The sequence below is a fragment of the Polypterus senegalus genome, chromosome 6 (assembly GCF_016835505.1).
Source record: "Polypterus senegalus isolate Bchr_013 chromosome 6, ASM1683550v1, whole genome shotgun sequence".
NCBI classification, from domain to species: Eukaryota; Metazoa; Chordata; class Cladistia; order Polypteriformes; family Polypteridae; genus Polypterus; species Polypterus senegalus.
The window spans coordinates 130,650,477-130,665,568 of NC_053159.1; the positions used below are offsets into that span (position 1 = coordinate 130,650,477).

General features: G+C 37.0%; 1 protein-coding gene across 2 annotated transcripts in view; it reads right to left on the reverse strand.

Moving 5' to 3' along the window:
• The window catches only part of smg6 (SMG6 nonsense mediated mRNA decay factor), a 529,891-nt gene that overhangs the window by 141,950 nt on the left and 372,849 nt on the right, over positions 1 to 15,092 (reverse strand). For both annotated transcript variants that reach the window (XM_039757209.1, XM_039757208.1), the window contains exon 13: positions 11,909 to 12,110. In XM_039757209.1, the coding sequence (XP_039613143.1) occupies positions 11,909 to 12,110 (202 nt within the window). The remainder of the gene's footprint in view (positions 1 to 11,908; positions 12,111 to 15,092) is intronic.

Consider the following 15,092-nt stretch of genomic DNA (forward strand, 5'->3'; position numbering starts at 1 on the left):
CCCTGAGCTGTTGTACAGTCTGAGGAGCAACCTGGCGACGCCTAATGGACCGAAACATAATGTCCCACAGATGTTCCATTGGGTTTAAGTCAGGGGATCGTGAAGGCCATTCAATTGTTTCAATTCCTTCATCCTCCAGGTACTGCCTGCATACTTTTGCCACATGAGGCCAGGCATTGTCGTACATTAGGAGGAAACCAGGACCTACTGCACCAGCGTAGGGTCTGACAATGGGTCCAAGGATTTCATCCTGATACCTAATGGCAGTCAAGGTGTCTTTGTCTAGCTTGTAGAAGTCTGTGCGTCCCTCCATAGATATGCCTCCCCAGACCATCACTGACCCACCACCAAACTGGTCATGCCGAATGAGGTTACAGACGGCATAACATTCTCCATGGCTTCTGCAGACCCTTCAACGTCTGTCACATGTGCTCAGGGTGAACCTGCTCTCATCTGTGAAAAACACAGGGTACCATTGGTGGACCTGACAATTCTGGTATTCTATGGTAAATGCCGATCGAGCTCCACTGCGCTGGGTTGTGAGCACAGGGCCCACCAGAGGACGTTGGGCCCTCAGACCACCCTCAAGAAGTCTGTTTCTGATTGTTTGGTCAGAGACATTCACACCAGTGGCCTGCTGGAGGTCATTTTGTAGAGCTCTGGAAATGCTCATCCTGTTTGTCCTTGTCCAAAGGAGCAGATACCAGTCCTGCTGATGGGTTAAGGACCTTCTATGGTCCTGTCCAGCTCTCCTAGACTAACTGACTGTCTCCTGGAATCTCCTCCATGCCCTTGAGACAGTGCTGGGAGACACTGCAAACCTTCTGGCAATGACACACATTGATGTGCCATCCTGGAGAAGTTGGATTTCCTGTGCAACCTCTGTAGGGTCCAGGTTTCGCCTCATACTACCAGTAGTTACACTGACCATAGTGAAATGCAAAACTAGTGAAAAAAACAGTCAGAAAAGATGAGGAGGGAAAAATGTCAGTGGCTTTCACCTGTTAAACCATTCCTGTTTTGGGGGTCATCTCATTGTTGCCCCTCTAGTGCACCTGTTGTTAATTTCATTAACAGCAAAGCAGCTGAAACTGATTAACAACCCCCTGTGCTACTTAACTGACCAAATCAATATCCCAGAAGTTTCATTGACTTGATGCTATACTCTGATTAAAAGTGTTCCTTTAATTTTTGAGCAGTATATATATATGTATATATATATATAGATATATATAGATATTAGATATATATATATATATATATATATATAGATATATATATACTGTATATATAAAATGTGTGTATGTATGTATGTATGTGTGTGTATATATATATATATATATATATATATATATATATATATATGACAGCAACACTCATAACAGTGACAAAACAATTACATTGACGACCATGTTATGTTATTTTCAAGATATTTCCTTTTCTTTTTCATTACTTCTTTAACACACTACTTATCCGCTGCGAAGCGGGGGTATTTTGCTAGTTTATATAATAGAGAGACAAGAGAGTGAGTAAGTCAGTCAACTTTGCCCTATATACAGTATATTAAGAACATAACATTTTCAAACCTGCTGAATCCATTTCAGGCCCACAAGGGCCAGAGCCTATACCTGCAGTACTGGGCAGAAAATATGGGGGAAAAGCCCTATACAGGGCACCAGTCCATCAAATGGCAACTCCTGCACACAACTTACACTCACACAGGAGAAAAGTATTACAAACTAATATAAAATGCATGATTTTAGGGATATGTGAGAAAATACCATGCAGACTCCACACAGATAACACTTGAGCATGTTGGTTCGGACTGAGGATCATGACTGCGGGAATTCTTCATGTCCAGAAACTCTTTCCAGTTATTATCACAATAATATTTTTAATTAGCTGCTAATGTGCCGATTTATTTTGGTAGTTAAAGACAATTCAGTATTTTTTATTTTATTAACTGTAAGAAAAAATTGACCACAAAAAATATGCATGTGTTTATTATGTCTGTTACATTTAAAAACATCTGGGCTGGATGTAAAATGAGGGGTCAATTTTAAAAAGAACAGTAACCAATTAACTGGTGTTTTTAAGGACATCTTTAATATCATACCACCCAGACAGACCTAGATAATAAGAACATAGAATATAAAAACATAAGAAATGTGACAATGAGACCACCACTCAGTCCATCAAGCTTGTTTGTTAAATAGCTAAGCTGTCCCAATCTGCCTTTAAAAGTAGCCAGTAACAATGCAGGACTCAAAAATATATAATCTATTCAATTCAAATTTAGCAAGCAATTATTTAAAACAAAAACACAACAAATGTTAACACATTAAAATTAAATTAAAATTTCAATTGAATAAAACCATTCCATGCAAGTAATCTGTGGACGACATAAATCTATAATTAAAATAGGAGCTTAAAAAAAAAGGAAACTGGTTGGAATGAAAGCCTCCAGCTACCTGGATTTTTATTTTACCTGTCTAATATAGTATACTATAGTGTTTTAAAAGTTCTGTAGTAGTGTTCGACATATAATATACAATCCAAAAACAAAATGATTGTAGGTAAAGGTTCTGGTGTGGACTGCCACGTGGCAACCACACTATCATTTTGCACATCTGTGGCCTTGTGCATTTGCTTGCAGCCATGGGTAAGGACTTACAAATAATAGCTTGAAATTAAAGCGGTATGCTTGAAAGTGATACTGTGCTGAAAAGAAGGGTTAAGGTCTCGGCTGGTTTCCTTGAAACTTTGCCATCACCTGAAGCCCTCGATATTATCTATTTAGAGTGTGAAATGTGTAGCGTGGCAAGGCCTCCAGTTATGACAGCTGGCGCTGTGCCAGCTTCATATTCAAGCCACAATCATTCCAAGTACAAGAAAAAAATAGCTCAAATTTTTTATTTATTTTCTTCCTTTTAGAGAAATTACATTAGTAATGGATTTTAAAATGACTGATTACTTTTTATCTTGCTCACTTCCATCTGCAAATACTTAAATAAAAGTTAAAATATTTAAAACTAGCCTTTAGAACATCTAAAATAAATAATAAAACATGCTGACGATGACACCATGATAGTAGGGACAAAATATATTATATTTGGCTCAAACAACATAAATACAGTATCTTTAATATGCAAAGTTGAGAAATACACTAACCAACTTAATTAGTTGTTAAATAAAAAAATCTGTGGAGGTAGTTAGAAATAGTTAGAAAATCCCAGCAGAGTCAAGAGCCACTGGAACCCCCTGCCTCTGTACATTATAATGGACCACACACATGTCATGTCAATCAAACAACACTGCCAAGTTATGGGCAAAAAAAAAGCCCAGAACTATGCAGAGTTTTACAGTGACATCACTGGGCTATGGAAAGCAATGCCATTCTGTAGTGGCGGCAGTACAAAGTCCTTTTGAGTTTGCCAGAAGACCTACATGAAAAGCAATGTCTGCTTAATAATAAAATGCATGAGAATGTCTCTTTTTCCTCCAAAAACATAATCCAAAAAAGTGTTAACTGCAGGGTTCTTGGTAGGATCAGCCAAGTCTGATAAAAACATGCATAACAGTGCACCTTATAGACCTATAATAATATTGCAAAGTGTAACAAACTACTATAATGTGATTTGTGTACAAACAAATAAAAATACAAAAAAACAACCTTGGATGGGAACATAATGCAGTGGTCTTGTTTTTGGGAACTATTTTGCAAAGCCTATTCAGACTTCTGCATTTGCTAAGATGTCCCTGTCACCCAGTTTAACTTTCTCAATTATATGACCTTTAAAAAAATATTTAACTTTCACAATGCATTGCTGCTTATAAGTGATTACTCAAGAAATTGCACCCCACTTAAACAGAGTACAGTGTACACAGTTTCAATGTGTGTTTACAAGAAGAAAATGCATGTGCAACATAGGTTTTCAGTTATAATCTCAGTTAGTTAAAAGAGGTCACATTAAAAACTAGTTTAATTCCCCAATCTACCCCTTTGTGGAGGGAAATCTTTAAGGAAAAGTAGGTGATGAAATAGGTGTGTCAGCAAAATGGATGGTCTCTAGTGGACTAAAACTAAAGATTTCATTAACTTCTATATTATTATGACAAGTACAACTGCTAATAAGAAAGGACAACCATATTTCTGCATAAAAATTCCTTCTTCTTTATATAAAGTTGTGATATTTGTATGTGACAGAAGAATAAGTCAGACTTTAGAGGAAAATAAACAATATCCAGATCTTAAAAATATTTAAAACTGTATGTAAGAGGACAAACTCCACACATATCTGGTTAAACTCAATTTACCCATTTATTAAGCACACTATATCCTCATTATGGAAATGATACACAGACAGAGCTTTCAGTATACTGTGTTACATAAATGTAGAAGTTAAATGGTTTATTCCAAATAACATTTAGTTTTTTAAGCAAAATGATGCTCAGGAAGATATCTATTAAATTGATTTATTGGAGCTGCAATGGAATAGTCTTAGAGTCTGTAAGCATTTAAAGTGTTAATGGTGCTAAATGTTATGTTAAAGGATGCAGAGGTATACTCATCACATTTGCGTGATTATGTGAATTGTTTCATGAGGTATACTGTTGTATAAACCAGGCTTTCATTTAATATTACAGATAGTTTTATTCTTTTCCAAGAATATGCCAGGTATAGACAGAAGCACTTTAAATGTTATATTTATTTCCTCTAAAGAAACACTGTGGGATTACCAGTGCATTTCTATTGTGTTTAGATCTTTTAATTTACTTTATGTGTATTTCTATGGAAATAGGGTTTAAATAAAGAACACAGATTACTGTTTTTGTTCAGATCTGCCCCCCTTCCTTGTGCTTGGCTCTTGTTGATCCTGAGGCTGCTTGAGACATTTAGTGTAATCAGTCACTTTCCTTACTGAGCCCTTTGGCTACTTCCGCCAGTGAATCTGTACTATGCTGGTCTAAAAACAAGAAGGAAGTGTGATGGGGGGTGGTTGGGTTATGGGAGGGTTGTAAGGAGGAGGCTGAGGCATGATGCAAACCATTTGGATCCAAGAAGCAGAAGCTTGCCAGCACAGCCTGATCTGTTTAAACAAGTGAGGAAGTGACCATATACACAGCATGCCAGCGTGCACATACACACACGCAGAGAAGACAGGCTTTTTTTTTTTTGAAGACACAAAGTTGAATGTTGGGGAGGGTGGGGGGCCAAAGAGGTCAATATTTTCCCTTAACACCCCACAATGACTTAATCTTGTTCCGCTCTAAACTGAACCTTCCCAGGAATAAAAGTTTAGACAGCTTGGAGAGAAAAAAAAAAAAAAAAAGAAGCGGAGGAGGAGTGTTGATGCTAGATGCTGGCCTTCATTAAGACTTAGTTCAGATGGTAGAACTAGGCAGCAAGAGGATGAGTAAGAGATGGGCACTGCTGACAAAGAACAACATACTGTAATACCCTTTGAAAATTAACCCTTTAAAGTAAATGTCTCAATTACACATACAGTAGTGCTGCCCTTCAGAAAATGAATTATTAAACAGAAAGTAATTATTGACATTTAAAGTAAAACATGAAATAAAGTAAAACATACAGTAAAAGCAGTGGTCTATGATTCTACCTGTTAAAAAAGAACAACAGATGCATTATAACATGTTTTTAAGAGAAACACAGAGAAGGAGATATGTAAATAAGTATAGACTGAAACAGTCAATTGTGATAAATAAAAGTGTGATAAAATAGCAGATCAAACGGAGCGAAAATATAGAATAAGGTTAAGTAATACTGTAAGTAGAAAGAACATAAAAGCACAAAAGGACATATTAAAAAGATAAACAGAAAAAGTAGTACAGTGCAGTACAGTAGACCCCTAAGTCATTCGTGGATTTTTCCTTAGAACCTAGACGAGCCTGAGAGCGTCAGCGCTTACCTCTGTGTGCTTGCATGCAGTCTGTTCAAGCGCAGTTGGCTCAGTGATTTTTTTTTTCATCAATGGCATCAGTTGCACTTTGTACATAATGTTCCAGTAGTTTTTAAAATAGCTTTTATAGCTCATTAGCAGTGTGTAAAATGATTAGTGTTGCATTAATTGTGATGCTCTTTGCATGAAAAAAAGTGTTCCATTAAAATTTCACTTTTTCTTTGTGAATTGTGACGTTTACTTAAAGTACAGCAAAAAAGTATTTGGCGTCCAGGGATGCATTAACGCCTAAGTATGTGGCAGTTTAAGGGTTAAAGCCCCAAGATGCCGCTGAAACAAGCTGCACCGTCTAAAGCTTCTGGCAATGAAAACATGCTTGCATGAATTACAGTAAATATAACGGTAACATCGGTATTTTACATTCTAGCACTGCGAGAGACATAGCAGTACAGTATACAGGTTTACCTTTACATTCTTTATTTTTAGGTAATCCATTAAGCTGATTTCAAAATTAAAGTGTTTTGTGGGCATATTTAGGGTTTAAGCTATGAAAATAGGCATTCTATTTTTTTTTAACCACATCCAAAATTCGCGGGTGCTCTAGGAACATAACCCCCGTGAATTTTATATTTTACTAGCAAAAAGTAGTGTGTTCAAGAAGTAATGAAAAAGAAAAGGAAACATTTTGAAAATAACGTAACATGATTGTCAATGTAATTGTTTTTTCACTGTTATGAGTGTTGCTGTATATATATATATATATATATATATATCTTGTCACGCTTGGGTCACAGATTTGCACAGAGACACAGGAGGTCGTAGAAACAAGAAGGATTTTTATTCAAACACTGCTCCATGACAAGTCAGAGATGACAGTTTCGCTAGGAGCAGAGAGAGAGAGAGAGAGAGAGAGAGAGATAAAAGCAAACAATCAAATCCAAAACCGACAGGTGCTGCGCAAGGCTTTTAAGTTAGCGGAGTATCGCGTTAGGCTTGTATTACGCGTAATAGCGCAAGTGAGAAGGTAAGGAGCAATGTGAGGGTAGTCTGTGTTTCAGGGGTATTCCCAGGGGCATCTTTGTCCTCCAGCTTACAATATATATATATATATATATATATATATATATATATATATATATATATATATATACAGTGTGTATATATATATATATATATATATATATATATATATATATATATATATATATATATATATATATATATATATATGTATGTATATATATGTATGTGTGTATATGTGTGTGTATAGCTTTGGTCACCGAGTGCAAGGGAAAAAAAATAAAATGTAGTCTAAGTTATTAAACAGTAAAACATTAACGTTTACATAACATTACGATACATTGAGTAGTACTGGAGTGGTTTCGGGTAAACTACATTTTAAAGACGGTATAATAGAACAGGTAAGTAGTACTAACAGCAGCTAAAATGTATATGGATCATCTCTTGGTAGTTGATTCCTTTTGAAAGGCGCTACACGACGGCTGTGGTATTGAAATTACATTGCTGCTGAGGGACGGCCTTATATGGGCAGGTACTCAATTATGAGGGAGGCGTGATGATGCGAGATGCAAGACACATCTCTGCCTCCCACGGCCATCGAGTTGCAGTCTATTACATTATATGGATGAAAAAATAGGTTCCAGTTATGACCATTACGCGTAAAATTTTTAAATGAAACCTGCTTAGCTTTTGTAAGTAAGCTGTAAGGAATAAGCCTGCCAAATTTTAGCTTTCTACCTACATGGGAAGTTGGAGAATTAGTGATGAGTCAGTGAGGGCTTTGCCTTTTATTATTATAGATATATACATATACATACATACATACATATCTACATATATATATACTGTATATAGCAAAATCCCCGCGCTTTGCAGCGATGAACAACTGCTTTTAAATTTTTATTAAGAAGAAAAGAAAACCTTTTTAAACTGAGGAAAAATATACCAATAACTATCTGTTAAGGATCTCTTTGTATACCACGTTGTCAGTTCAGCAGTCCTGTTGTAATATGACTGTGCACTGAGATTACTTTTGAGAATGCAACGTATAGTTTTGTCCAGGAGGAAAGCAATGTTGCCTCAAATCAATGGCAACCTTTTGTAGGGTGTGTCCCTGAGACTTATTAATTGTCATCGCGAAGCAGAGCCTTACTGGAAATTTAAGGCATTTCAATTGAAATGGGAGATCAGAGGGCATAACGGTGATGTCAGGAATACATTCAGAGTGTGGCGCTCTGCTGTTTTTTTGAGTAGCTGCCTTCACACAGCTTCTCTGCTGCTTTATAAACGAACGCCATATAAGGCCATCCTTTCTCCTTGCTTCGCGGTTCTGTACTGTTTTATTGTTTGTTTATTACGATTCTTATATTTATTGTGTAGGTATTCGAGACTTACTTTACTGTTCAGGTACCCATTTACTTTATGTAATCCGCGGCTTGTATGTTATTTTTTGTTCGTCTATTACGATTATAGATGCATTATAGAATACATTGAGTGTGGAGAAACTCTAGAGACAGCGTGTGTATTAACATGTGAATTTTTCTGTGAGTATTTGGTGGCAGCATGACAAAGTTGCTTCCGCAAGACCGCGTTAGCTGTGGAGCTCAACTCGGAGCATATTCTTTTCCTACCTTGTCAATTGTGTAATGCGTTTTTTGAAGAGGTTTGATGCATGGAAGTGATCACTGGTACTACATTCAGTCAGTTCACGTGAGCTGCTCTCTTGTGTGATGTTGCGATATCCACGGCTTTATTTAATGTTAGCTAAGACCCGGCACTTAAAAGTTTCTCGCTACAGCAATTTTAACTCCGTTACAAAGTGATCCAACGTCTCGTTTATACATCGTGTCTTCTCATTAAACTTGTATCTCGCGAATAAAGTATTTGGCGTTATTCTTCAGCGCTCTTTGGGAGCTCTTCCTTCTTTTCTACGTACTGCGGTGACAGTCAGTTCACGTGATTATGTGGGAGGCGTGATGATGTCACACGCAGCTCCGCCCCCCCACGGTCATCGAGCTAACGTCCATTACAGTATATGGAGAAAAATAGGTTCCATTTATGACCATTACGTGTAGAATTTTGAAATGAAACCTGCCCAACTTTTGTAAGTAAGCTGTAAGGAATGAGCCTGCCAAATTTCAGCCTTCTACCTACACGGGAAGTTGGAGAATTAGTGATGATTGAGTCAGTCAGGCAGTGAGTACATACATACACACATACATACATACATACACACATACAATCATGGCCGAAATTATTGGCACCCCTGGAATTTTCCCAGAAAATGCATCATTGCTCACAGAAAATTGCTGCAATTACAAATGTTTTGGTATACACATGTTTATTTCCTTTATGTGCGCTGGAACAACACAAAAAAACAGAGACAAAAAAAGCCAAATCTGACATCATGTCACACAGAACTCCACAAATGGGCCGGACAAAATTATTGCCTCCTTTTCAAAATTCAAAATCTCCCAGGACGTGGACGGAAGAGAAAAATTGATAAAAGAAGGATAGTCCGAATGGTGGATAAACAGCCCAAATCAACTTCAAAACATATTTAAGCTGTTCTGCAGACTCAGGGTGAAACAGTGACAGCTCAAACTATTCGTCAACATCTGAATGAAATGAAACGCTATGGCAGGAGAGCCAGGAGGACCCCACTGCTGACACAGAAACATAAAAAAGCCAGACTGGAGTTTGCCAAAATGTACTTGAGGAAGCCACAATCCTTCTGGAAGAACGTCTTGTGGACAGATGAGACCAAGGTTGAGCTTTTTGGTAAAAGCTCATCATTCTACCGTTTACAGAAAACGGAATGAGACCTACGAAGAAAAGAACACTGTACCTACAGTCAAACATGGTGGAGGTTCTAAGATGTTTTGGGGATTTTTGCTGCCTCTGGCACTGGAATCCTTGACTGTGTGCAAGGCATCATGAAATCTGAAGACTACCAAAAGATATTGGGGCGCAATGTAGGGCCCAGTGTCAGAAATCTGGGTCTGCGTCAGAGGTCATGAGTGTTCCAGCAGGACAATGACCCCAAACATACCTCTAAAAGCACCCAGAAATGGTTGAAGACAAAACGCTGGAGTGTTCTGAAGTGGCCAGCAATGAGTTTGGATCTAAATCCGATTGAACCCTTATGGAGAGATCTCAAAATTTCTGTTGGGAGGCACCCTTCAAATCTGAGAGACCTTGAGCAGTTTGCAAAAGAAGATTGGTTGGAAATTCCAGTTGAGAGGTGTAACAAACTTGTTGATGGTTATAGGAAGCGCTTGATTTCAGTTATTTTTTCCAAAGAGCGTGCAACCAAATATTAATTTGAGGGTGCCAATAATTTTGTCCAGCCTGGTTTTTGAGTTTTGTGTGAAATGTGAGATTTGGCTTTTTTTCTTTGTTTTCTGTGTTGTTCCAATGCACATAAAGGAAATAAACATGTGTATACCAAAACATTTGTAATTGCAACAATTTTCTGTGAGAAATGGTGCATTTTCTGGGAAAATTCCAGGGGTGCCAATAATTTCGGACATGACTCACTCTCTCTCTATATATACTGTATATATATATAATTATGACAAAGTACTACTTACTCCCTATTGCTTGTTTTTTTATCATAGTCTCTGTCACTTTGATGCTTGCACATTCAAACCATTTCTGCTTTGTAAGTTGCATTGCATAACATCTAATAAATAAATAAAAGGACAGAAAAACATTCCAAGCAGCTCTGTGAAAAGGTGACTGAATATTAGAATCTGGGGTTGGAATCAAGAAAATATCTAAGTCATGGAGTATTTCTTGGAGTCCAGTTAAATCAATCATTAAAAAAATTAAAGAAAATGTCACAACTGTAATACACCTAGGGCAGACCGTCCACAAAAACTGAGTGATCGTGCCAGAAGATGACTAGTGAAGAAGGCCACCATGAGACCTATGAAAAACGTGAAGGAGTTACAAGCTACACTGGATACATTGGATAGACTATGCATAAAACTACTGTTGCCTGGGTGCATCCAGCAGTCACGGCTTTATGGGAAAGCGACAAAAAAAAAAAAAAACACATATGACATCTTGGCCAGCTGGAAGGAGGTTCTATGGTTTAATGACATCAATATTACTGCAAAGAATAGTGGTGGGAGCATGTGTCAGTGATGCTTCTCTGCAGAAGGCCCTGAAAGGCTTGTGAGGTTAAAGGGGAAAATGAATACAGCAAAAACGCAGGGAAATCCTAAAGCAAAACTGATGCATTCTGCAAGCATCCTGCACATTGGAGATTCGTTTCCACGATGATATTGACCACATATGGCTTAAAAACAACAATGTTTATGTCCTGGTGCAGTCAAGTCATAGTCCTGATCTCAATCTAATTAAGAATTTGTAGATGTACTTCAAAAAGCCTGTTAACTTAGGATCCCCATGCAAACTGAAGAGCTTTAGGAGTTTTGCAAAGAAGAATAGTGAAAAACTACGGTCTTCAAATATGGAAAGCTGATAGATATCTGTCCACACTGATTTACAGCTGTAATGGCAGCCAAAGGTATACCTACTAAAAACTATCTTGAAGGGGTGAATACCTATGAGATTAATGATTTTGCTTTTTTTGCAGTTGAAAAGTGGACATTAAATAGAGTTTTTCTTTGATCAATGTCAAAAACAGCAGATGAAAGCCACTGTGATTCAATGTTGTATGAAAAAAAAGGAGTGAAAACATCAAAAGGGTGTAATAATTTTTTATGGATTCTGTAGGCATGAGTGTACAGAAGAAGAAACACTAAAAAATGGTAAATATTACTCAACTTCTCTGATTATAAATGCAGCCTAACTTGAAAACCATCATATTTAACACATTATCGTAAATAAAATTACAAGTTACAAAACATATTTTACTATATGTATAATAATAGGAGTGGTGCAGTGAATGACAAGATACTTCAATAATTTTCACATTCCAACTGAGTGTCACTGACCTTATCAGATGTCTTCTCCACATAACAAGGATCTTGGGGTGCACCAAGCAGTGGTATAAACCCAGACAGCAGACGATCTTCATCAAGAATTAGTAAACACAAATCATCATCTGAGTCCTTGTACAGCGGCACTTCACACTGGTTCACTCCTGTAAGAATGTTGCAGAACTCTGCCAAGGTCTGCCACACATTCAGTGTCCACCTATGCAGGCAACAAGATTATTCTATTAGAGCACTCTATACTTAAGTAGAAAGAAGCGAAGGTCTGTGTAATTGGGTTCACATATTGATAGCTAGAAATCCACAAAGAGAGAAAAAAATTAATCATGTATCTTAAAATAGTCTTTTATATCAGAGACCATGAGTCTTTCCTTGTGATGGTATTGCGATGTTCTTGTATATGTGTTGCGAGTGTTTTAGACATTTGTCCCACATACGAAGCTGTGCATGCACTGCATGATATATTGTATACTGTATTTCGTGTCTCTGCTGCAGATTTCTTGCTTTTGGCATTAAAGGGAATTGTATGTAGACTGTTTCCTGTTTTATATGCTATTTTAATGCCTGATCTGGAGAGACTGAGTGCTGACAGAAGGAAAGATATATGGTCTCTGATATATACACGGGACATGGTTCAAGTTAAATTCAGGGTAAATACTAAGAGTACCATAGATCTGGCTGAATTGTGGCTGTCAAATAAAAATGCCATTGACAGAAATTTGGACATGAACCCAGCATCTGCAGGCTTGAAAAGAAGAACATACAAATAATAAAAAAGACTACCACCTTACTAATCCACCCCACCTCCTACACCCACCTATCTCCCCCCACTTCCTCATGTGCTATACACTGCCTTTGATTCCTGCATGTCTAATCATTTTCCTCTGATGATGACACCTTGTAGGTGTCGAAAGCTCAGGAATAAAAGCCTATTTTAAGATACAGGGTGACACAAAAAATGGGAACCTTTGAAATGCGTAGTGGCATCCATGTACAGTTGGCAGCACTGCAGAACAGAGACCTTGAGTTGTAAACAGTCTCGTCATATAGTAATTTAGTAATCAATTGCAAGGCAATCAATGGCAGCTGTGCGAGAATTGTTTGATAACCGTGTCATTTCAAGATTCGGTGACATTCCCTGGCCCTCAAGATCACCTGATTTGTCCGTTTGTGATTTTTTTCTTGTGGGGCTACCTTAAGAGTCGGGTCTACACGACTCGGCCAAGGACACTGAATGAATTGAAACAAAGAATTCAAGACAAAATTTGTGGTATCCCAGCTGAGATGTTGCAGCGATCAATGGGGAACCTCAACAGCAGATTGGAAGAATGCATACGTACAGGAGGATGCCATCTACAGGACGTAATTTTCAGACATTGATAATTTGGATTACTGTCTCTTAAAAGGCAAGTTGTAGTGGTTCAATTGCTGTCAATAAATTTTTTTTGTTGGATTTCTTCTATTTTGATTGGGTTTTTTTAAAAGTTCCCGTTTTTCTGTGTCACCCTGTATATGGTTAATTTTTTCTCCCTTTGTGGACTTAAGTAGAAATATGGCAACCATATATGATCTGTAGTGTATAACCTTAAGCAACATCTAAAATGATAAAATTAATCTAAAAAAAGGTTTTCTAAAATTCATATAGAATTATTTACCTTTTACCATGATATATTACTTAAAGCTAATACTGTGGAATTGAAAGTAAATACTGTGACAAAAGCAGGGATGTGTAAAACTTGGTTTATACAGATCCAAACAATGCTACAATACTGAGTTAAAGAAAATCTGGCAAAAAACAAAACAAACAGTAGGTAGTTTAACTTATTTGGATAATTAAAAAAAACCCCCTTAGACGGGAATGGCATAACATTATAACACTGTTAGAAATTATTTTATATGTGTTTCTATTTAACCAAACTGTGCATTTTTTATTTACACAGTGCTAATTGATTATCAACAGTATTCTGAACAATATAAAGAAAGTTTTTCCATTTAAACATTTTGATTGAAGCAAAAGCTTCACTACAAGCAGTAGCCTATAAATAACAAATACATAAACAAAAGGCTATGAGTTGTACCTGCTTATATTAATCATAACACAAGTACAATAAGGTATTTTAAAAACCTAAGGTGCATCAAAGTGCATGATGAGACAAATGATAAAGAAGAACAGGGCTTAAAAAGAGCAAAGCATGGAGAGGGGTGACTGTATTTTATAGGTGTCCCATAATTGCTCATAGTCGACAATTTAATGGCTAACCTTTTCGAACAATGCTGACAAATTGCCTCTTTCAAGCTTGCTGGCTGTCCTTAATCAAAATTAGCCTGAAATAATGGCTATTTTCAGTGTTGCTTCATTTTTTATTATTACCTTAGGTAACATATCTAATGGGACAATTTTTTTCCCCCCAAGGCACTTGTGCCAAAACTACTGCAACTAAGGGCAGAGTATTCAATTATCACTGAGAAACATGTTTCCAAATGAAATCAATTTTCCCTGGAAGCTGGCAGAGCATGGGCAAAGCTTTGTTGGTCCTGATGGGTCAATCAAAATGGCACCAGTGATGCCTGTGGGTTGGTTAGTGTTTATGTGCTCTTTATAGCCAAGCTAATTTTTTGAGATTAACATTTTAATTCCTACTACTTTATTACAAAAGTTAAGCTCTGGTGGCATTCATTCCTTCAGTATCACATTGTACAACTCACACTTACATCTATACCTGTAGTATAATATATGAGTCTGGTGCTGTATCAGTAACTGTAAATGTCCAAGGTTTAAATCACAAACATTTTCCACAGCAGAATTCAGGAAGAAAACAGAATAGCAAAGTATCTACACTATTGGTCAAAAGTTTTAGAATACTTTAGTTTTTCTTCAAATGCAATCAGTTCAAATGCAATGAGTGATCTAAAAGGGTGAAAAGGTAAACAGTAAACTGCCAGATGTTTAATTTAAAGTTTAGCAATAACTGAAAAAAAGAAAACATCAGAATATTACAAATGAGCCTTCTTCAGGGAACAACTAATTGGTTACTACCTATAGATGTTTTGCAGCAATTAAAGTAAATAAGGTAAAGCAAAGAATTTGCACAGGTGTCCCAGCTTCTGTTGATTACGTAAAAACCCTCTGTCTTAAAGCAGATTTGGAACAGTTACTACACCCTCTGAAGTACTAACTCTGATA